Genomic DNA, 24,243 nt, shown 5'->3' with positions numbered 1-24,243 from the left:
CCTACCCTTTGTAATCCCGTCCCCAGATTTATTCATTTCAGCAGGGGGCAAGGGGGCAGGAGAGAAGGAAAAGCCTCTTTTGTTGTGCCAATTGTTAGACCAATTGGGAGATAGAAACCCTTTGCCGGCCTACTGCAAATTACCAAACATTTTTCACCCCTGTTCTATGTTTGCCAAGTGGGGAGCAGGGGAAGGTAGTATTCATTGGTAGAGTATCTGTTTTGCAGGCAGAAGACCTGAGGTTCAATCCCTGGCATCTCTAGGTAGGGCTGGGAACGACTCTCTGCCTGAAACCACAGAGAGTGGGCTGCCAGTCAGTGCAGGCAGTACTGAGATTGATGGTCCAATGATCTGACTCGGTAGAAGGCAGCTTCCTATGCATAACCCTAACCCTGTGCCAGAGTGTCACAAACTCCCAGCTTGGGCCGCTGGGTCTGACTGGCCAACCATGCTATAGAAATAGGGTCCACACACTCTGAAACAGCCCATCCAAAATGGCACCTGAAGACAAGCGGAGAACCAGAGGAAGCAGGAGTAAGGGGTTCAGCGTACTTTCAGAACATGCAAGCAGAGCATGAGTCGTAGATTATGCTTTTCCAATGTTCATTGGGTGCACGCGAAAGTGCCAACACAACAACAACACGCCAGCTCTTCTTCAGGCACAAATGCTGTGACGAGAAGGCGGATGCCATATATTTCTTGTCAACAACATGCATGACATTTTGAAACAAGGGATGAGGTTGTGGAGGAGGGTGCATGTTTGCACGGACGCACACTCACACACACACACGTTGGCAAGGGAGCTGCTCCTTTCTGGAATATGCAGAGATGCGCCCAGACAGTCATGACAGACAGTATCTATAAACCATATGTATCCTTTTTGCTATTTGACAGGAAACTGGCCTAAGATCTCTCCATAAAACTGTTCCTTGAAGGGTTCAGAAAAGTGAAGCTTCCACCACTGAAGATCCTTGCTAATTATTAATTAGCATGCTTCTTAAAAAGTAGCTTTATGGAGCTGGAGCCAAGGAAATTTCCAACGACATGAGAAACTCCAATTACTAAGAAACCCGCCACTGAGCTTGGCGAGACAACTTCGGGGGACGTGGCCCTTTCAAGTGAGCCATCAAGGTCTCTTCAGGCAAGCCTTTTTATGACTAAGGTGCTGCCCGATTGCCAAGCTCTTTGTTTGCTTCTCTCCCTTGACAATGTTTTATTCCTATCGCTGCAACTTTATTGGTACTTCCCCAACCCCACTTTAACAGTAACCTGCCGCCAGAACAATTGCGGAAAAGCAGGCTATGAAATTTGCCGACTAAATAAATAATAATTTCATTTAGACACAGCACCTGCCACTGGCACTGTGTGTTGAATTTTAAGCGGGGACTAAGCTGCTTTGCGGAAATACTATAGCCTGTTTCACAGATAAAAATTACAAATGAAAAAATTGCTATCTCAAATGTCTTTTGCTTCAGACGGGTGAAATGGCAACCTTGGGCAGGGGGGCATACCAGTGGTGGGTGGGCACCAGAGGCAAACATGGGCATAACAAGGGATGAGAAACTTGTGGAGTAGGCAACATTCCCCCCCCCCCCATCTACACCTACACCTCTCCAGCGGTCAACAAGAGGCAAAGCAAGAGGGATCACCCAGTTCGAGGGCACATTCTAGCCACACAAAAGCACTTGAGGCGGGTACAGATCAGAAGCAGCGAGGGGTGTGGCCTAGGAAGAGAGGGTGTGGCCTGAGAAGGAGGCGTGGCTTGGGAGCGTCTCCAGGGCCAGACACAGAGAACTGCATTTTAACCCTAGGACTTCAGCTTCCAAACTCCTGGTCTGGATGAGACAACAATCTGTTCTGGGTTCTTAGTCAAGGTAGAGCAGATCTTGGGAAGTAGTCCCTATTCATAATCTAGCTCATTTATACTCCACTTTAAAAAAAGCCACAAACCCCACTACAACAATTAAATCAAGATTTTAAAATAATTTATGGCCCAAATACAACCTCAATGAAAATCACTCCTGGCTTAGCAGTGAGTCCAGCATGGTTTAAATAGGCGAAGGCAGATTATGAACCTTAGATCTCTTGCAGGAAAGAACTGCTCAGCTGCAGTTCCTCTCCCAAGACCCCACCTCTGGTAACCCTGACCTTCAGAGGTGAAATGGGTGGCTGGATAGAAAAAGGCATTTGTAAAAGATCTTAACACGCCAGACAGGTTCGTCTGGGAGGAGGAGGTATTCTGGACACAGGCAGTTTAGGGCTTTCAGAAAAGGTTAGATCGAACCCTTTTTGAGTTGTATCTCGAAGCAACTTGATAACAACCTGGTGAGATCGTGAGGCGTTGCTATGAACGGCTATCCTCTTACCGGGAACGGGATTTTCTTCAGCGAAAGAGGGCAGGTTTTTCTAAAATTAGACTACAAGCTTGCAGCTCACGGAATACTTCTGTTACTGTACAGTACAAGTAACCCACCCTCCTCTTCCTTGGAGGCTCTAAATCAAGATGAATATGATGAGTCACCCGCAAACAAACAGGTAAAGGAGATTAAAAGCACACATGGGGGAAAGAGTGTATCACTCAGCCTTGATCGGCTTTGTAAATCAAACCTGTAATGATTGGGGCAGGCTTCATCCATCTGGTGGAAGGACAGAAGGGGAGGAGGACACAGAACGGCACACTCAGAAAGCAAAATATGGATTACTTTTACAGATGTGCAGGCTAGGTTGCTCTGTTTCAGAGGAGAAAGATTCCCCACTTTGCAGTTATAAATGACGAGTGTGCAAATGCTGTCCTATATATATATTTTAAAATAATCCTGTAATAAGGACATCTGGACCACAAGAACTGTATAAAGCAGTGGTAGTCAACGTGCTGCCCTCCACGTTGCTAGACTACACCTGCCATCAGCTTCAGCTAGTATGGCCCAAGGCCAGGGATTATAGGAGCTGCAGCCAAACAACATCTGGAGAGTCAGCTCCCCCTAGAATAAAGCATGCAAAGCCAGCCGATTTGCAGAGATCTACATATGTTGAATAGTTCAATGCTGTTTCTAACCAGTAATGGGGCAGGAGAGATGGTAGAAGCTGGCCCATTAGGACAAATGCAGGGGGGGGCACTGCCTGCCTTCTTAATATCAGCCAGTCCAGGGATGGCCCTGGCAGTCAGCTTTATCCTCCTCAGTCTCAGATGCGACCCGTGTAGAACTCAGCAGGGAGGAGAAGGATGGGGTCAAAATCAGAATCAGGCAGCTCTGCCTGCCATTGGCTGCATTTCCACCTGTCATTGGTTCTGGCTCCACCCACTGTTGGGCTCCCTACCTTACACCCTCCTCGTCCTGATGGACACCAGCCACCACCGCAAACAGGTGAACAGATGGCTATGCACAAAACCAAGCCCCTGCTTCCCCTACCCTAGATGTCATGCATAGCTCACATCTGGCTTTTGGAAACTTACCAGGCAATGCTCGCCAGCTTTCAACCATATATCAATGGCTCATACCAACCTGGTTAAAAAGAACTGGCATCCTCCCGCATGATCTAATATTTACAAGTGCATGCCTGGGAGGTGCATTCTTAAAAGAAGGGCTCCTCCTTCACTTACACGTAGCAGAGACTACTCTAATGTAGAGGTGGGAAACCTCTGACCCTCCAGATGTTGGACTCCAATCCCCATGTGTCCCAGTGATCACTGCCAAAGGACAGGGTTCTGGCCTATCAAAAACTGGCATGTCCCAGATATCCCCACCCTGGCTCTAAGATGTTGCTTGCTGTGACTGGTGTTCAAAATTTGCCGGGCACATTTTGCACCTGGCTATTGGCCACTTGTGACCAAGTGACGATGCCCAGGCGCCAGGATGGCGCCCGACTTCTCCATCATCTGCAGGTGCATGCCTGGGGATCCTTGGATCTTGACAGTTTTCACACACTAGCAGAGGTCACCGTGTTTCTCAGATTCTGGATAGGCAACAGGACTCAAAGGCTAGAACTAGGCTTTTTTTTTAGAGGTTTTTAATTCACTGTGAAATACATACCAAACTGTCAGAGGATTTGCTGTTTACTTCTACCCCAAGAACAGTTAGGAGGAGAACACATGGCACAGCCATACTAAATAAGGAGGGAAGTCTAAAAGAAAGAAAGAGAAATAGTTCAGCTGCAGAGAACGTACAAAGAGCTCCCATAATCTCCACTTCACACAAGAATCGTGGACCAAAGATCTCAAGGGGGGTGGGTGGGGGAAAAGCAGGCACCTTACCTTGTTTTTCATTTTAAAAAATGGTGCTAATTTGGAGACATTCAGGATTGTCACTGCTACTGCAGTAGGACAAGCTTCTGCTCATGCAAGACATGTGTGGTTGCTAAGAAACTGGGAGCCTTATCAGTAGGGCTCAAAGCAGAGCCTGTTCCACACCCGGAATCAATGAGGTTGCAGATGGGAACAGCAACTGCCTGGCACCGTCGCCGATAAAAACCTCATTGGGAGCAGAAAGCAACTGGGTGCAGCACTCAGCTATACCGGATCAATACGAGACAGAGAGAGAGAATGACCAGAAACAGAAATGGCTTTTCAGACAGCACACACAACACACTCAGCCTGTCCTCCCTCCCAGCCAGGAGACAGACCTGAAGACTTTACAGAAGTTTGCACTTCAGATTACAGACTGCAGCAGCTTTGCTCAGCCTTGCTGAGCTGGTGCACAAGTCTCAACATGGACGTTAAGCAGATTTTAGCGAGCTCAGTCAGCCACACCTGGAAACACAAGAAGCTGCCTTATGCCGAGGTCCAGCTTTGTCCTTCCAGCCCTGGACTGTTTGCTCTGACTGGTGGGGGATGCTGGAGACTGATAACTGGGAGCTTTCGCATGAAAAACAGGCGCATGAGGACTGGGATGCTGCCATGTTGGTGGCCTCCTAACTCTCTTCTGGTTCACAGACGCCTGCCAGCCTAGTTGTCAGGACCAGGAGGCAAATTTCCACCTGCCATTAAGAAGCAGGCAAATGGCTGTTTACAAGGCCTGAGAATCCCCTGCCTTTGCTTTCACAGGCAGTACCAATTAAATGTTAATTTCTCTGAAGGACCCAAGAGAGAAAAGTTTCCCTAGACTTTGCTAATTATATGCATTCACCTCCCAGCTTAGTCTCAGCAATTCATCTATCAGAAGCAGCGCCTGGTTCTTGATTAGGCCAGAGGCCCACCTAGTTCATCATCCTGATCTCACAGTGGCCAACCAGGTGCCCACAACAAGCCCGTAAGCCAGACCCAAGCACCACAGCTCTCTCTCCACCCAAGATTCCCAGAAAATGGCATTCAGATGCAACGGGCAGATATCGAATCAGGGGGACATGGGAACCCTGACTTCTCAAGGGTACACAGAGGATAAAGAGACAACCCAAATGAAAGTTCCGCATTAAGGACTTTGCACAGTGCACATGAATACGTGGCATTTACAAGGTAGTAAGCTATGCCTATTCTTTCTGAACTACTTGGAAAGGCTTTGCATCTTAAGGGGGGACGGAAGAGGAGGTTTGGGAAGGCTGGGTCAACTTTTGCTTTTGCCCTTTCTTAGCTTAACTGACCTTACAGTCTTGTTTGGATGCAATAATGGGTATGTGAGGATAATACTGTGTGTGTCTGTGCTTGTGAGAGAGAAGACTATGCTTCTTAAAAGATGGGCGAGATAAAATAAAATTCCATTAATGAAGCCTTACTGTACCAGCAAGATGCTCAATGTTATTTTAAAACCCCAGTATGGATTTTATTTGGAATGCTTCTATCCCGCTATATAGCTCCCCCAAGGCTCTCAAAGCTGCTCCACAAAATATTATTGGAATAAAATCAAAGCCACATTTTAAAGTCTGGTATAAGAGATACAAACATGGCGGCCCTATGGTGCCATGATTATTCAGGTGGCATTTGCTGCCCTCATTCAACATTTGACCTCTGCCTGCTAGGCAGCAGAGCCCACAGACAACCTCCAAGGCAAGGAAGTGGGGAGGCTGAGCGGCTGAAACTCGCTCAGTCCATGATGAACGAAAGTCTAGGAAATAAAAACTTTAGGAAAGCGCTACGACACTATCAAGATCTAGTGTATCAGCTCAGGGGTGGAAGTCACCATTCTCCGTGTGACCTCTTTCTGGTGCATGGGGAGAAGGCCAGTGGCGACTACAAGTCATGAATGCCATGCTCTGCCTTCATGGTTGGAGGAAGTAATGCTTCTAATACCAATGCTGGAAATGGCAAGAGAGGAGTGAGCTCTTGTACTCAGGTCCTTCTTGTGGTTTCCCCACAAGCATCTGACTGGCTATTGTGAGAATAGGATGCTGTGCCATTGGCTTGATCCAGCAGCCTCTTGTGTTGTTAGGCTTTTTTAAAAGAAGAGGAAGAAGAAGAAGATTCTTTTCCTTCCACCCTGTGCCATGAGTAACATAAACTGAATTGCCATCCAGTAAAATTTTGTTTGCTAATAACTTGTGTGAACCTATTTATGAGGCTGTTATTAAGTTCTAATTTTATATTCACAAACTGAGAAGCTCCCAGGAACATAAAAGCAATCTTGGCCAGATTCAAAAGGAAGGCGGAGAGGGAACAAAATCTAAAAAGGAAGCCACACCATCTAAACAGAACAAATTGGGTTTTTGATAAATCAAGATTAGGGGAAAATGCTTCTCTTAAGTGATAATTGGATGCTTCCACCCCTCTTCTGCCCCGTCTTCATCCTTAGAAGATGAAGCATTCCCTTTATCTCCAAAAACTTCACTAAATTTAGCTTGCTGAGCTCAAGGAAGGAATAAACATTCTTCATCCATCATCTTCCTCGTAACCAGCCCTGCCTACACACTTCTAGGAGTTCTGACACATCAAGGGGGTGATACAGGCATATTAAAAAGAGGGAGATGGGAAAACCTGAAAAAAGACGACGTGCAGAGCTACTGTTCTTGTGCCTAAACCAAACAGAGATATCAAAGCTTGTACTCCATCAAAGTCCAACGCTTTTCATGCTTTTGACATTTGGAGCGTCTAAAGGAGACATGTACAAGTTTAGATTGCGGGCCCTTCGGAGACTTGTTCCTTTCACAAAGAAGAAAGGAAGAAATTGTTGTTACCTGATATAGCTAACTGCCTGGGGTTAAGCCAAATCTATAAGCTCAAATAAATGGTGCATCCCAGAGACAACCGTTTGTGACGATTTCATCACATTCCTTTTAAGTCAGAGGGCCGCCTAAAGATTCAGGCCAAGCACCTAGTTTGGAATGTTTCCATTATAAAATGTGAACAATGGTTGCTCCACTAGTGTTTCATTGCCAGGGGGACGGAAGTGCCTGCAGATGAAAGGAAGATCCAAGTTGGCGGATTCATCTCTTCACTATCAGAAACAGACAGAGCCCATCGCACATTCTGTCCCCTTCCTCTGGAAGGAACAGATGGAACCTGGAACATGTTAACTATCAGGGACCAGAAATGAGAGATGGCACCTACCTACATTTCCCTATTGTACCCGACTGCTGGATTTTAATTGTCGTAAGCCAAATCTTGCCCAAAAATCAATGTATAAATTTAATAAATAAATCCCGAGGTACTGGCTGGGTGAGTGCCATACTGCTGCTGAATCCCACTGGCTGCTTGGTGGCCACTGTTTCCTTGCAATGCCCAGCAGGTCCTGGGGAGCCATGGAAGAAAGGGCTGAGACAAGGACAAGATGGAAGAGCATGAAGAGGCCCGGCAAGATAGAAGGGAGTTCATGAGATCCCTCTTGCAAACAACACATAAGATTAAGCCTTCTGCAGATGGCTTACCAGGTCCTGTGAGCCATTTAAGTGATGGCTCTGAATAGTTTTAAATACACCTGGAAAATTAAAAGTTGCCCAATACTGAGCTAAGCCACTGGTCTACTACAGAGACAGGAAGTGGATCTCCAGGGTTTCAGACAGGGGACACGGCAAGCCCTACCCACAGATAACAGGGACTGAACTTGGAAGGGGATCAGAAAAGAATGTGTTTTTCAGGTCCCAGATTCATTCTTAACAGGAGATGCCAGAAATTTGGCCAGATGGCAGGCGACGCGAGAGACCTCTTTGCCCAAGATCCAAGAGAGAAATTGTCAGAGTAATTCTGGGCTAGGTGCACTGTCAGGGGATGGTTAGCTGCTTGTGCTTAAAATTGTGCCCCTTCAGAGTTTGTGCGACCCCACAAACCTCTGTGTGTGACAGAGCTCCTCAGACATGTCTGCTCTAGTCACTAGTAGAGTCTGACAGTGGCTGTCTGCGGAAGCGCTTCCAGCAAAGAAGTTCCTTAACGGAAACGCGTCTCCTGGACTCACGACGTGGCAGCTTCCGGCGAAGCATGGGTCTCCCTGCAGTTGCTTCTGACACCTCCCCGCTATTTTCGCTCGAAGTGTCTCTCACCCCTTTCTCTCCCCTGCTGCTTCCTGCCTGGGCTGCTGCGTCTCTCTCAGCATTACTGAGATCCTCCTCCAGAGACCCCGCGCTCCCCCTGCTGGTCCCTGCTTTGGCTGTTGACTCTCTCCCAGTCTCTGGGAGCCTTACCACTTCCCTTTCCTCCGATGTCAGTTCCCTGACATCCACCTCCCCTCCAGGGCCCCCCTCTCCCCCGCCCCTACTCCCTCCTCTGGGCGGTGAGGAGCTGAAACCCCTAAAAGAATCCTCTTCATCTTCAGACGTCTCGAACAATTCCCTCCATCGGTCTTCGTTCCGACTCGCTGAATCCTCCTCCACCTCGGAATCAGCGAACCCCTCCAACTCTTCTTCGTCGTCGGTGGTGGCGAAGTATTCCCTCCGGAACCTCGCCACTGGCTGGGGTTTTCTAGGGAATCTCTGATGAAAAGTTTCAATCAAAACCTCGTCATCTACATCCTCTGCCCTGACCCAGGTGTTTTCCGACTCCGGCTCCCCTTCCCACATTACCAAATACTCTACTTGATCTCCCCTCCACCTGGAATCGAGAATCTCCGCTACATGGTAGCTGTGTTCTTTTTCCTCCATAGCTGGTCCCCTATTGACCCTCCCCTCTCTGTCCCCTATATACGGTGACAGCAATGATCTGTGGAACACTGGGTGCAACTTCATGTGGTTCGGTAACCGGAGTCTGAAAGCCACTGGGTTGACCTGTTGCGTGACTTCAAATGGGCCCAGTCTTTTGGGTCTTAACTTCTTACAACCTCCTTTAAATGGTAACCCTTGGGTGGACAGCCACACCTGGTCCCCCACCCTAATACTTTCCCCTTCCCTTCTGGTTTTGTCTGCCTGCCTCTTATATTCCTCCTTCGCCCTGTTTAAATTAAGTTGGAGCTGGCGATGGATCGCTTCCATTTCTTCAACGAACTGTTCTGCGGCAGGAACGCTCCAGTTCTCCCCCTCCCCCCCTGGGAAGGCTCGGGGATGACACCCGTGATTGGCCAAAAAAGGGCTCATCCCCGTGGACACGTTCTCTGCATTGTTATAGGCAAATTCTGCCAACGCCAGCTTCTCCACCCAATCATTCTCTCTGTCATTCACATAACACCTCAAATATTGCTGGAGGACACCATTAGCTCTTTCCGCCTGCCCATTGGTTTCTGGATGACGGGCAGTGGAAAAATTCACCTCTACATGCAATAAGCTCATGAGCTTCCTCCAGAACCTGGAAGTAAATTGTTTCCCTCGGTCCGAAACCACCCTCAAGGGGGCACCATGCAACCTAAACACATTTTCCACAAACAATTTAGCGGTTTCTTCTGCTGTGACCGCATGTGAGCAGGCTATAAAGTGGGCCATCTTGGTTAACAGGTCTACCACCACCATAATGGCTGTCTTCCCTTTGGACCTGGGCAGATCAGTCATGAAATCTATTGCCACTGCCTCCCATGGTCTTTCCGGCGTGGGTAGTGGTTCTAATAAACCTGCCGGTGCCCGCCTCTCCCCCTTGGCTCGTTGACATCGGTCACACCCTCTCACATATTCACGCACATCTTCCCTGACCTTGGGCCACCAGAATTCCCTGGTAACCAGCCACATGGTTTTGTGTTGCCCAAAATGCCCTGCTGTGGGGCTATCGTGCAGTTGCTTGAGTACCTTTTCCCTCAATTCCCCTTCAGGTATGTATAACGCTCCCTTGTAGTACAACGCCCCGTTTCTCTCCTCAAAACCCCCGGGTTTGTCTCCCTCCCTCCTGAGACCCCTGAGTTTGTCCTGGGCGTATTCATCCTGCACCGTTCCCTCTACCAGTTCCCTTTGCCCCACCAAAGCCGCCCCACACACCCAGCGGTCCTCGGGAATGACATGGGTCTCTTCGGGTGCACCCTCTCCCTCCAAATATTCAGGTTTGCGTGAGAGAGCGTCCGCCCTAACGTTCTCCGGGCCTGGTACGTAACAAATCTCAAAGTTAAATTTGGAGAACTCCTGGGCCCATCTCAACTGCCTTTGGTTGAGCACTCGCGCAGTTCTCCAATACTCTAGATTCTTATGGTCCGTGCACACTTGCACCTTCTGTTGTGCACCAATTAGTAGGTGCCTCCATCTCCGGAAGGCCTCATAAATCGCAAGAAGTTCCCGGTCGTACACCATGTAGTTTCTCTCAGATTTGTTCAGCTTTCGCGAAAAGAAGGCACACGGTCGCCACTCTGACCCCTCCTTCCCCGGCTGCAGAAGCAGCACCGCCCCTATGGCTCTGTCAGAAGCGTCTGTTTCGACCCTCAGCTTTTTTTGTAAATCCACATGTAGAAGTTGTTCATCAGAGGCGAAGGCCCTTTTCAGTTCCTCAAACGCTCGCTCCGCCTCCCCCGTCCAAACAAACTTCTTTTTGCTGCTGAGACAGTCCGTGATGGGCGCCGTCAGGTGGGCGAAGTTTCGGATGAACTTACGATAAAAGTTTCCAAACCCTAGGAACCTCTGCACATCCTTCTTGGTCTTGGGTGTTTTCCATTCCAGCACCGCTTGAACCTTGCCGGGGTCCATGGCCAACCCCTTGTCTGACAAGCGGTACCCCAGGAATTCCACCTCCTTGGTATGAAACTGACACTTCTCCAGTTTCACCCACAGTCTGTTGGCTTGCAGCCTGCTCAACACTTCTCTGACGTCTCTCACATGTTGCTCCTCATTCTCCGAATACACCAACACGTCATCTAAGAAGGCCACGCAATTCTTGTAGAGCAAAGGCCCCAGTACATGGTTCATAAAGGCTTGAAAACACGCGGAGCCTGTTTGTAATCCAAAAGGCATAACGAGGTATTCAAATGCCCCCAAAGGGGTGAACATGGTGGTCTTCCATTCATCCCCTTTCCTTATACGTATCAGGTTGTACGCCCCCCTTAGGTCCAGCTTTGTAAAAATCTTTCCTTTTCGCACCCTGGTCAAAATATCATCAATCCTGGGCATAGGAAAAGCCGCCGGCTCTGTCACTGCATTTAGGGCCCGAAAGTCACATACCAGCCTCGGCTTGTCCGTGTTTTTTTTATCCACAAAAAACACTGGGCTACCCCCCGCTGCCTTGGACTCTCTGATGAAGCCTCTCTTCAGGTTCTTGTCAATGAACGCTCGCAACTCCTGCATCTCCCTGTCTGACATGGCATACAACTTGCCTACAGGAAGCTGTGCTCCAGGGAGTAAATTGATCTGGCAATCAAAGGGCCTATGCGGGGGTAGTTGGTCCGCTTCCTTCTCGCTGAACACGTCGCTGAGATCAGCATACTGTGGTGGCACCTTCCCCTTCTCCATTACTTCCGTCCCTGCTAGGGTGGCTTGGGCCCCTGCTGACCCCTTTTCCGCCCTGCAGTGTTCTAAGCAATGTGCGGAACCGAAGGAAACCACTCTTTGATGCCAGCCCACCAGCGGATCATGCAGGGCTAGCCAGCTCATTCCCAAAATAATGGGAGCGCCTCCCAAGGTGGCCACATTAAACGCTATCAGTTCTGTGTGCCTTGCCACCCTCATTATCATTGGGACGGTCTGCAAGCTGACGCCTCCTCCCAACAGTTCCCTGCCATCGATCGTGGTCACCTGCAGGGGGTTGCTTAAAGGGATAGTCTGTATCTGGTGCTCAGCAGCAAACTCCTTGCTCATGAAATTGCAGGAGCTGCCTGAGTCCAACAGCGCCTTTATTTTTAGGGGGTGTCCATTTTGCAGCTCTAGCGACACTTCAATCACTAGAGCAGGTCGAGGAGCTTCTGGCACTGGCACTTGGGGAAGGGGCACTTTCACTGCTCTTTGGCCTGGCTGCAGTGCCCTGCTGGCAACCAGGCGTTGGCTTTTACCTGCTCCGTTTCTCCCTGCTCTTCCCCCTCAACAGCTCCCACCATCCCTTGCCATTCCTTCCTCTGGGGGCAGACTCTGGCAAAGTGACCTGGCTGTTGGCAGAGATAGCATTTCCGGGCTCCCTTTCCCTCCTTCTTCGCCCCCTCACTGGGCTTTGAAACTGCGCGCGCGCGGGCTGTTCCGATTTCCATCGGCTCTGCCGGCGGGAAAGCTGGCTCAGGAATGTCTGGAATGCGTAACTCCTTCCAACGTTCCCCTCTCCCTTCCCGCCTCTCCATGGCTCTTGCCTCCTGGCGCGCTCCAATGGTCAGCGCAGATTTGGTCAGCTGATCCATAGACACCGCCCTGGGGCTCCTGGCCAGCTCGTCTTTCACAGCTGAAGAAAGACCTTCTTCAAATAGCATCTGAATGGGTGCTGCCGATAAATCCCACCCCAATCTGTGAATCAGCATGGTAAATTCAGTCCAGTACTCACGGACAGATCTGCTTCCCTGCTTGCAAGCCATTAGCTGTCTGCGCACCACCCCTTCCTCAATATCGCTGGAAAACATGATATCCATTGCACGAAAGAATTTCATAGTGTCCTTTAGGATATCGTTGTGCGTTGCCATCAGGGGTCGAACCCAGTCTCGCGCCCCCTTCTCAAGATGCCCAATTACGAAAGCAACTCGCGATTCCTCATCAGGGAACTCATCAAACTGCACATTAAGGGCATATTGCATCTCTGTCCTAAAGGCATGGTAATCCTTGGGGTCCCCCCCAAACTTCTGCACCAATCCTGGTACCTTTCTGGGGAACTGAGTGGTTCTCCCCTTTTTGTCAGCATCCTGAGCCCTTCTCTCCTCGAGCCTCGCCGTCTGCAGCGCAAGTTGGACCTCCAGAGCTTGATACCTTTCTTCCAAGCTTGGACCAGCTCCAACCCCTGCGTCTCCGGTTCCGACTGGGTTGCTCATGATGCTTTCTCCTGCACAGGCAGCGTACAGACACTGTCAGACTGCTGTCAGGGGATGGTTAGCTGCTTGTGCTTAAAATTGTGCCCCTTCAGAGTTTGTGCGACCCCACAAACCTCTGTGTGTGACAGAGCTCCTCAGACATGTCTGCTCTAGTCACTAGTAGAGTCTGACAGTGGCTGTCTGCGGAAGCGCTTCCAGCAAAGAAGTTCCTTAACGGAAACGCGTCTCCTGGACTCACGACGTGGCAGCTTCCGGCGAAGCATGGGTCTCCCTGCAGTTGCTTCTGACACCTCCCCGCTATTTTCGCTCGAAGTGTCTCTCACCCCTTTCTCTCCCCTGCTGCTTCCTGCCTGGGCTGCTGCGTCTCTCTCAGCATTACTGAGATCCTCCTCCAGAGACCCCGCGCTCCCCCTGCTGGTCCCTGCTTTGGCTGTTGACTCTCTCCCAGTCTCTGGGAGCCTTACCACTTCCCTTTCCTCCGATGTCAGTTCCCTGACATCCACAAATAGTCTGACTTGCTTTAGGTTGCTTCCGATGCTCCTGTGCTTTGCCAACGTTGGCTGATGTGACAGCAACAGGCAGTCTCTGTATTTGAAGCTGGGTGGTGCTGTGGGTTAAACCACAGAGCCTAGGGCTTGCCGATCAGAAGGTTGGCGGTTCAAATCCCCGCGACGGGGTGAGCTCCTGTTGCTTTGTCCCTGCTTCTGCCAACCCAGCAGTTCAAAAGCACATCAAAGTGCAAGTAGATAAATAGGTACCGCTCCAGTGGGAAGATAAAAGGCATTTCCATGCGCTGCTCTGGTTCGCCAGAAGCGGCTTAGTCATGCTGGCCACATGACCTGGAAGCTGTACACCGGTTCCATTGGCCAGTAAAGCAAGATGAGCGCCGCAACTCCAGAGTCGTCCGCCACTGGACCTCAGAGGAGAAGATGGTGAAATGCAAACAGGGGACACAGAAAGGGCTGAACTACTCAATGCCTTCTTTGCCTCAGTCTTCTCCGATAAAGAAAACAATGCCCGACCTGAAGAATTTGGAGCAAATGATTCAGCAAAGGAAACACAGCCCAGAATAACTAAGGAGATAGTACAAGAATATTTGGCTAGTTTAGATGTATTCAAGTGTCCAGGGCCAGATGAACTGCATCCAAGAGTATTAAAAGAACTGGCAGATGTGATCTCAGAACCACTGGCAGTCATCTTTGAGAATTCCTGGAGAACAGGCGAAGTCCCGGCAGACTGGAGGAGGGCAAATGTTGTCCCTATTTTCAAAAAGGGGAAAAGAGAGGACCCAAATAATTACCGCCCAGTCAGTCTGACATCAATAGCAGGGAAGATTCTGGAGCAGATCATTAAGCAAACAGTCTGTGAGCACCTAGAAAGGAATGCTGTGATCACCAATAGTCAGCATGGATTTCTGAAAAATAAGTCATGTCAGACTAACCTGATCTCGTTTTTTGACAGAATTACAAGCCTGGTAGATGAAGGGAACGCAGTGGATGTAGCCTACCTTGATTTCAGCAAGGCATTTGACAAGGTGCCCCATGATATTCTTGTAAAGAAGCTGGTAAAATGCGGTCTTGACTATGCTACCACTCAGTGGATTTGTAACTGGCTGACTGACCGAATCCTGGAGAAGAGTGACTAGTGGGGTGCCACAGGGTTCTGTCTTGGGCCCGGTCTTATTCAACATTTTTATCAATGACTTGGATGATGGACTCAAGGGCATCCTGATCAAATTTGCAGATGACACCAAACTGGGAGGGGTGGCTAACACCCCAGAGGACAGGATCACACTTCAAAACGACCTTGACAGATTAGAGAACTGGGCAAAAATAAACAAGATGAATTTTAACAGGGAGAAATGTAAAGTATTGCACTTGGGCAAAAAAAATGAGAGGCACAAATACAAGATGGGTGACACCTGGCTTGAGAGCAGTACATGTGAAAAGGATCTAGGAGTCTTGGTTGACCACAAACTTGACATGAGCCAACAGTGTGACGCGGCAGCTAAAAAAGCCAATGCAATTCTGGGCTGCATCAATAGGAGTATAGCATCTAGATCAAGGGAAGTAATAGTGCCACTGTATTCTGCTCTGGTCAGACCACACCTGGAGTACTGTGTCCAGTTCTGGGCACCACAATTCAAGAAGGACACTGACAAACTGGAACGTGTCCATAGGAGGGCAACCAAAATGGTCAAAGGCCTGGAAACGATGCCTTATGAGGAACGGCTAAGGGAGCTGGGCATGTTTAGCCTGGAGAAGAGGAGGTTAAGGGGTGATATGATAGCCATGTTCAAATATATAAAAGGATGTCACATAGAGGAGGGAGAAAGGTTGTTTTCTGCTGCTCCGGAGAAGCGGACACGGAGCAATGGATCCAAACTACAAGAAAGAAGATTCCACCTAAACATTAGGAAGAACTTCCTGACAGTGAGAGCTGTTCGACAGTGGAATTTGCTCCCAAGGAGTGTGGTGGAGTCTCCTACTTTGGAGGTCTTTAAGCAGAGGCTTGACAACCATATGTCAGGAGTGCTCTGATGGTGTTTCCTGCTTGGCAGGGGGTTGGACTCGATGGCCCTTGTGGTCTCTTCCAACTCTATGATTCTATGATTCTAATGGTCAGGGGTCCCTTTACCTTTAATGTTTGTTCACAACAGCTACTATCCTAATTGGTAAATGGGTTGATACAGTGCAATTGAAATGTTCAAGCCAACAAAACACACCACAGCCCACCTTCCTACTTCCAGTGACAAAGTGTATTAAATAACTGTTGCTTTTTCTTTAAGCGACTCCGGCTTCTCTAAAAATGTGGAGATTGTTTCCTCAAGATGTTAAAAAAAAGAAGAGATCGGCAAAGAGAAGAGCGGCTCTGTTTACAATCATTTGCTAACACATCCATCATCATCGTGGTTACTTTGCGCAAGCTGCCACCGGCCCTTGCTTCATTTGCGGCAGAGAACCTGAAGAGGATTGTTTGAACAAGCATGCTCACCACTCATCCAAAAGCATCTATCTTCAGCAACATACGACAAAAAATCCCTCGAAGCCACGGCATGTGTAATCTATGTAACTAACTGCTGTTGGAATGACCGATGCACCGTCAACAATCAGACTCACTGGTTTGAGCTAGAAACCTCCGTTTCCCAGCCTCAATGCTCATAATGGCACTTATCAACCAGACAATGCATTTACGAGCAGCAGCTTTCCATAGCTGCAAATTATTATACTAAAAATTGGGATATGTGCCCCAAGGCTGTTTCACCAAGGACAGGACACTGGATTTATCTGCATTTGCAGAAGAACTGATATGCCTCTCTCTTTGACTGAACTGTTTTGTGTTTTTCACTCTGTTGGAGCTTATCTTTTGTTAAGGGACATGTTAATTGCTGGGGGACCAGCATGCCTACTGGAACTGCTCAAGGTCAGCTTGGCCTCAAGATTCACTTCACAGCATCATACTGGATAAATCCAACGAGAGGGCTCCTTAGAACGTATTGAACACTTCCAGAGTGATCAAAGGGCTTTGATATACACAATTCTCAGTCATTCTTACCTCACACCTATGGAGTCAATAGTCCAGTCAGTTTCTCAGCAGTTCTGTGCCTCAGAGGGCAGATGCCCTTTTTAAAGCTTCCCCCCAATGGAGCCAGATTCCAGATTACTTTGTAGCCTGGGATAAGGAAATGGAGCCTGTTTTATGGCACCCAAAGCAGCCTCTTCTAGCTAACCCTCGGATCTTGACAAAGGGATAGGGCCACTGTTCTATCACCTCCTGTGGGAAAGGCTGTAAGCTCGGTGGTAGAGCATTTGCCTTGAATGCAGAAGATTGCATTTTCAATCCCAGCATCACCAGGTGGGGCTGGGAGAGACTTCTTGCTTGGAGCGCTGCAAACAGTCAATGCAGACTAGATGGCTATGGACCAGGACTGAGCTAGACGGCCCAATAGTCCAACTCAGCATAAGGCAGCTTCCTAGGTTTCCCTTTATAAATACTACTTGGGAAGCAGCCAGGATGTACCATGAGGTCTCCAGGACCTGCAAACAGGCCAGCAACTTCTCCTTTGTCACCAAACCCAGTTGGCCACAAATCCAGCCTGTTTCTTCCCAGTAGTTTCAACATTGGTAGTTGGTCCTCTTACTTGCTCTCGGGGGTGCCGACTCCCTCCCCCCCCCCCGATTGTGGGTGCCCAGTGGCACCTGCGATGTAACATGATGCCATGACATCATGTTACATTGGTGCCACAGCAGCACTTCCAGGACCTCGGAGGTCATGTTGGACGCCTTGCAAGACCTCTGATGTCCCTTCCGGTTTCTACCAGTAGTCACTTCTGAGGCTTTGCATGTAGAAACTGGAAGTCGTATCAGAGCCCCGTGGTGTGGGTGTGGAGCACCTACCAAAAATTTGTGTGCACCCTGGCACACAGGGACCCCTAGATTGGCACTAGTGCTGGCTGTCATCTTGGTTTGACTCACCAACTCCCCAGGTAGGTTCCCATACCCAGCAAAGAAGTCAGGGACTATGGAGGCCAAGAGATAGCAGCGTACCCAAGACCAACAAATAAACGTGTAGTAGATTTATGATTGAAACGGGAGACTTGATGGACCATGGTTAAGCTCCAAGCACCATGCAGACAGAAAACATTGCCATTATTATTTATTAATTTATAGACTGCACCACTCTAAACTGGAGCAGTATATATACTATGTGTATGCTGTCCCAGTTATTCAGGGACCTATCCCAGGGGCCTTTCACAACACACAGGCAAGAGGTGCGACGTTCCCAACTGAGCCTATTTACTCACCCCCAAGAGAAAAATGGCAGGATCTCCCTCAAACGTTACAGTTGTTCAGCAAAACACAACGTACACAAGGTTAAAGTTATTCTGCTATGCTAAGCAATCCTTCCTACCCCTCCTAAAGTAGGTTTCGGTGATAGTGGCTGTAAAGATATCTAATGCTTCAGTATTTAAGCTGATTAAAATAAAGAGAAGACTGTCAAAGCAGGATATTAACTAGGATTGTGGCTCAAACAATGGTCTTTGAAGGCTCATCTATTAGGAGCAGACAAAAGGCACAATTCATTTGACTTGAAAAATAGCTGTTATTACCACCAGATTTTAAACTTGTTATTTAGCTGGAATTAAGCTGAAAATGAATCCTTTACGCACAAATCTCGATTCAGACCATCAGTAAAGCATCTTGGGCTGGCATGCCCCCCCAACACCCCCGCAACACACTCTCTCACTCCATTCTCAGTGGCTCTAACCACACTTTTGCTGAGACATCTGGATCCAGCAATAATGGTTTGCAAGTCCACTTTAAAACCATGATTTGGAGGTTAATGCTAACCACAGTTCACCCTGCTCAGACACCACAGCAAGCTATGCTTACAACAACGTGCAAATGGAGAATGAAACTAGTCCACCAAAACGGGGAAATTCACAAGCCTATGGCTTGCTCCCAATCCTTTAAACGAAACTCAGCACAAGTTGCTTCCTCGCTGGCACTATTAAACCACAAACCCACCCACCCCAAGCTTCTAACCTTACAGCAAAATTGGTACTATATGCCACGATAAGCTGAGTTTCTTCTGGACGCAGTACAAAAAGCACCAGCGAGCTAACTCTGCCCATCACCAGTTGCATCCAACTGCAGCCTTATCTGCTCAAGCTATGTCGGTGTGCAAGAAAACACCATAAGCCACAAACAGGAAGAGCACTAGTCAAGTATTTCAGTGTTTCTCAATCCAATTGAGCTTGGGGTGAGGTTTCCCGAGATCATTGCACCTTTTGTGTTCTCCTGCCCCTCTGCCAGCATCTTTCCCCACAAGTGACAATGCAGAGATCCTGGCAGACAGGCAGGTCCATACAAGCTGTGGGAAGCCAGGACTTGTGGACTGGACATGAATCTCAATAATGGCACTAGAGGAACAGAGCAGGATGTTTCTGAACCCTCCCTAAAGAGAGACATTAAAATAAAGCAACAGGCTTGCAAGAACAATGCTCTTCCCTAATCAGGTGGGGACAGGGCAGTTGGGATGCAGTGATGGCGGCAAGTTTGGAAGCAATAGGCTGCAGCTAGACTGCTAAGTGGGAAACCATATAACACCGACATCACCAGAGCTGAGAAAAGGGTGTTAGCTGCTGATTTGCTCCAGAGCCAAGTTTAAAGGTACTGCTGGCAACTTTCAAGGCCATACACAGATTGGGACCACGCTATCTGAAACAATGGCTCCACCTGTGTAGATCTACCTGCACACCACAGTGATCACAAGAAGCCCGCTTGGTCCTGCCTCATCCTGCTGATCTTTATCTAATGGCCACTTGGAGACAGGCTCTCTCCGCTGGCACCCCCTTTGCAGAATGGACTCTCTCTCGATATCCAGGTGACAAAAGATATATTTCATTGAATAAAATATCGACTAGCAAAAACTCCTCTTCAGTTAGATTTTCCTGGGCCTTTGTTACATTTTACCAGTTTTTACTGGCCCTTAGATACCGCAGATGCAATTTTAAAGAACCGTAATGCTGTTTCATATGTTTTAGACCAGAGGATTATCTGCTGAAAAGGTTTATATTCTGCCAGGAGTATGCAGGATATTAAGAGTACATGTTTCCACAATGATGAATTTATGTCTGTTTTAAACTTTTTTTGGTATGGTTTTATGTATTTTTCATGTAAGTTGCTTTGATTCATTTATGAAATAGTATCCAAATATTTTTCTAAAAACAAACAAGTTTTGTTGCACACCACATTGTTAACTTCTGGTTTAAAAGCAGCGTATAAATTATTTTAGAAATAGATATATTTAACCGGCCTGTGCCTTTGGAAGGAGAGGAGGAAGGCGCCACCCACCTCAAGGTCCTATTCCTCACTGGAACTTTATTCACACATACTTTTCATAGCATCCTGTGCCAGGAGTGCCAACTTGAATAAAATATTGGGGGGGGGGGGAGAGAGCCAGGTAAGCCCCACCCCACAAAATCGATCACATGACACGGTGCATGCACACCATTTGAATGGCAATGCCCATCAACTTTGGGGGGACCCAGTCCTATTAAATATTTCATTGGGGGAACTGAAGCCCCCTTGGCCCCTAGGAGTTGGCTCCTGTGTCCTGTGCTCTCACATCTCAGGTTGCCCAACAGCTCCTACTTTCAGCCCCCACAAGGGGGGCGGGGGAATCACATCATCAAAACCATCGCAACCTTCTTCTCTCAAACTTTTCATTGTCATTCCTTAACCTTCGTCCTTCTATTCAGAATTCATCACCTTCGACAATTAGACCAGCTTCTGCTTCACCTTAAATGTCAACTGTGTCGTCTTTCTTCTCTCCACTCACAAATCCAACACAGTCTGCTTGTCACTTTACCTTCAATCTCCCACTTTAAAGCTCAACTTCTCTGTGAAGTCATTCCACACAAACCCTTAGTTTTTGTAAGAGATGCGGGGGGCACTAAGACCACATATGGGTAATGGAACAGTATGCATATATATATCCTCCCCCTCCGTTGACTTTTCAATTTTTAATCTGTAAAAGTGCCATGCACAGTGATGGCATAATAATGGCATGCATTTTACACAGCAGGATCACAGAGTTACACTCGTGTCCTGTTTGTGGGCTTCTGGTAAATCACTCTGAGAAAAGAAAGCTGAACTAGATAGGCCTTTAACCTGTTCTCGTGCACAAGGGCTTTCTGGCTATATCTGAGAAGCACAGGCTCTTGTGGGTCACTTTTTAAAACCCACACGCCCTCATATAGGGGTGAGTGGGAAATGGAAGTAGGAAAACGGATATAAATTAGGGTCACTAACAGAATAGCATCTTAGGCTGTAAAACGTGACATGCAGGAGTCGATAAAACCTGCTGCTAAGAGCAGAATAGAAAGCAATAAAATTGGCAGCAAATGGTTTTTGTTTTTTTTACAGTTATTTTTAAAAGTTCAGAAGTTGCAAGGAAAGTCAAAGAAAGAAGAATGTACAGGTCCACCCCATTATCCAAGATAGTGCCCAGAGTAATGAGGTTTCTGGGGCCCAGGCAAAAAAAAAAGCCAGTAAGGTTGTTTCGGAAGTCTTGAAGAAAGCATTGCAGCAGACAATAGAAACCCAAGGCTTGACTACTGGGAGCATGAACACCACCTTTGCACTTCAGGGCTTTCTCATTAGCAGAACCTGGTCCACTTTGTGTGAAATAAAGGTTCAAAATAATAGAGTAAATGTAGGGCAGATCCTCAAACCCTTTTCAATTCCTGAGCTTTCGAACACACACAGTCAATGTGTTCTCAAAATTTTCCAGGGCTGACAGTAGACAGTTTTGTATCTTAAAGGAAAAGTTCTCTCTCTTTCTCACTCTCCCCTCACACACACACACTGCAGAAAGAGGAATGTCAGACTTTCTGTAGAATTCACTGCCTAAAGCAACTACAGTGGTACCTCGGGTTACATACGCTTCAGGTTACATACGCTTCAGGTTATAGACTCCTCTAACCCATAAATAGTACCTCGGGTTAAGAACTTTGTTTCAAGATGAGAACAGAAATCGTGCTCTGGCGGTGTGGCGGCGGCAGGAGGCCCCACTAGCTAAAGTGGTGCTTCAGGTTAAGAACAGACCTCTGGAATGAATTAAGTACTTAACCCGAGGTACCACTGTACTTCATGCTAAAGTCTACAGTGAACAGTGCCATTTATTTCACCAAGTTCTAACCTTTAAGGTTGTGATCAGAGTGTAGAGCCTCAGCAATGATGATCTGTGTTGGAAATTTGGTCACCATATCCTAGGTGCATCCAGCAAGACACAGGAAGCTGCCTTATATAGAGTCAAGAGACCATTGGTTCATCCAGCTCAATACTGTCTGGACTGACTGGCATCAACTCTCCAGGTTTCAGATTGGAGGCTCTCCCAGCCGTAACTGGAGATGCTGGGGATTGAACTTGGAACCTTCTGCATGCAAGGCAGATTTCCTACCACTGAGCTACTATCCTTCCCCAGAGAATGTTCCCATGGCTCTGCCATTGTTTCAGGGCAGCTAGGTCTCTCTGCTAAGTTTCTAGACAAGAACACACATAAGACTGACAGGGCTTTACTTGCCAAAGCACAGTGAGATGACTCAGCCATTGGCATTTTGGAAACTTCTGGCATCTCGAGAAGGGGTCATCCCCCCTTTTTTACAGTTGGGCAATAGTTGCACAGCCTGCTCTGCTGGTAGCTCTAGCAAACTTTGACTCATCACGATTCTTGTACAGCTGCAGGAATTAGTGCAAACACAACCCAGAAAAACTCAAGACTATGTGGGACTTACAAAATGCACAGAGTACAGCGAGAGTTGCGGATGCAGAGAGAATACCAGACTCTAAAGCCCCAACTAGATAGTTCAACCTTCTTAAAAGGATTGAAACACTTTATTTGAAATATGCCTGGCTAGGACTGACGACAACAGGATATTGCAGAGAAAGGCTCAGAAGTCAGAGAAGCCATGAAAATTCAAGGCTGTCACAGCCCCTCTCTAACTCAAAGTTTGGAATCCTTTTCCTGCCAGCAATGCGATGCTTCTCCAACCATCCCTCTATTTCTTGCTGGGCCTTGCACTGTCTGCTAAATATACAAACAAATTTTCCTTCTTCAACACCTTCAAGAAGTTTGAATGATATCCCCTGCCCATTCCAGGAATCTGACCAATTTATTATTTAAGGCAGCATGCCCATTCCTCTCCCCTTTGGACAGCCTTGCTTCCAGGAGTAACGGGGACTTATTTCAGTTTGGTGTATTAAATTACACAGCTGTCTTTTATGTAATAGTCATTTAAGTAATAAAGAAAACCCTCTAGCTGCCATAGCTGGATGAAACTTTTGCTACAGGACATCCCCAATACGAAAGGTTTCTCTATCCAGGGATGGAGACATACAAAACAAGGAAACAGAATCAAGGCACAGCAACCCCCAATCCTGCTCCAGATCATTTTTCATAGAATCACAGAATTGTAGAGTTGGATGGAATCTAGTCCAACCCCCTGCAATGCAGGAATCTCAATTACATCATACATGACAGATGACCATCTAACCTCCACTTAAAAACGCCAAAGGAAGGAGAATCTACCACCTTCCAAGGAAGTCTATTCCATTGTTGAACAGCTCCTACTGCCTTAAAGTTCTTCCTGATGTTTAGTTGAAATCTCTCTTCTTGTAACTTGTAGCCATTGGCTATCACATCTCCTCTCAGTTTCCTCTTTTCCAGCATAAACATACCCAATTCCCTCAACCATTCCTCATAAGGCTCCAGGTGTGGTCTGATCAAAACAGAATAGAGTAGTAATATTCATTCATTCATTCATTCATTCATTGAATTTATAAACCGCCCTATACCCAGAGGTCTCAGGGCGGTTCACAAAAAAGAACACAATACAGTGGTACCTCTGTTTACGAACTTAATTTGTTCCGAAGGTCCATTCTTATCCTGAAACCATTCTTAACATGAGGTGCGCTTTTGCCAGTGGGGCTTCCCACTGCGCGCGTGCCTTTGGTGCGCAACTTCCACTCACATCTCGGGACAAAGTTCGCTTCCAGGAGACCTACTTCCAGGTTAGCGGAGCTGGTTACCTGAAGCGTTTGCAAGGAGGACGGTATGCAACCAGAGGTATTACTCTATATAAAATCAAAACAATCCCAAAAGAGCCACATTTTAAAATATTACTTCCCTTGATCAGGACACTATACTTCTGTTGATGCAGCCTAGAATAGCATTAGGTTTTTTTGCTGATACATCACACTATTGACTCATGTTAAGCTTGTAGTCTACTAAGATCCTTTTCATATGTACTACTGGCAAGCCAGGTGTCCCCCCCATCTTATATTTGTATAGCTGGTTCTTCCTGCCTAAATGCAGACTCTTACATTTGTCCCTATTGAAATTCATTTTGTTCGTCATTTTGTTGTTTCTTTCACTGGATAATTTATGCTTGTCCTGCTCAATAAGGAAGTCACGTTTATAGTCCTCATGGGTACAGGAGTCAAACTCCAAAGCACAGATGCTTCCACTCACCTATGTAAGA

The 24,243-nt window shown here is 47.5% G+C and overlaps 1 protein-coding gene and 1 long non-coding RNA gene across 7 annotated transcripts in view; one reads left to right on the top strand and one right to left on the bottom strand.

The window, feature by feature from the left end:
• The window catches only part of LOC309536382 (uncharacterized protein C1orf159), a 38,350-nt gene that overhangs the window by 11,451 nt on the left and 2,656 nt on the right, over positions 1–24,243 (bottom strand). For 2 of the 6 annotated variants that reach the window (XM_082230579.1, XM_082230577.1), the window contains one exon: positions 4,032–4,122. The exons of 3 other annotated variants lie outside the window; for them this stretch is intronic. In XM_082230579.1, coding sequence (XP_082086705.1) covers positions 4,032–4,103 — 72 coding nt within the window. In that variant the 5' untranslated portion in view covers positions 4,104–4,122. Of the gene's footprint in view, positions 1–4,031; positions 4,123–4,252; positions 4,531–24,243 lie in introns of those variants that run through there. One more of the 6 variants, XM_082230578.1, reaches the window with a different exon arrangement.
• Positions 655–18,396, top strand: LOC309536585. The gene is made up of 3 exons (XR_014221648.1): positions 655–1,874; positions 15,985–16,718; positions 17,532–18,396. It is a non-coding gene; the product is annotated as an uncharacterized lncRNA (long non-coding RNA).

Source organism: Podarcis vaucheri, assembly GCF_965113315.1.
Source record: "Podarcis vaucheri genome assembly, chromosome: 7".
Lineage (NCBI taxonomy): Eukaryota > Metazoa > Chordata > Lepidosauria > Squamata > Lacertidae > Podarcis > Podarcis vaucheri.
The sequence above is the reverse complement of the archived record's forward strand: the minus strand, read 5'-3'. Positions and strand labels throughout refer to the sequence as shown.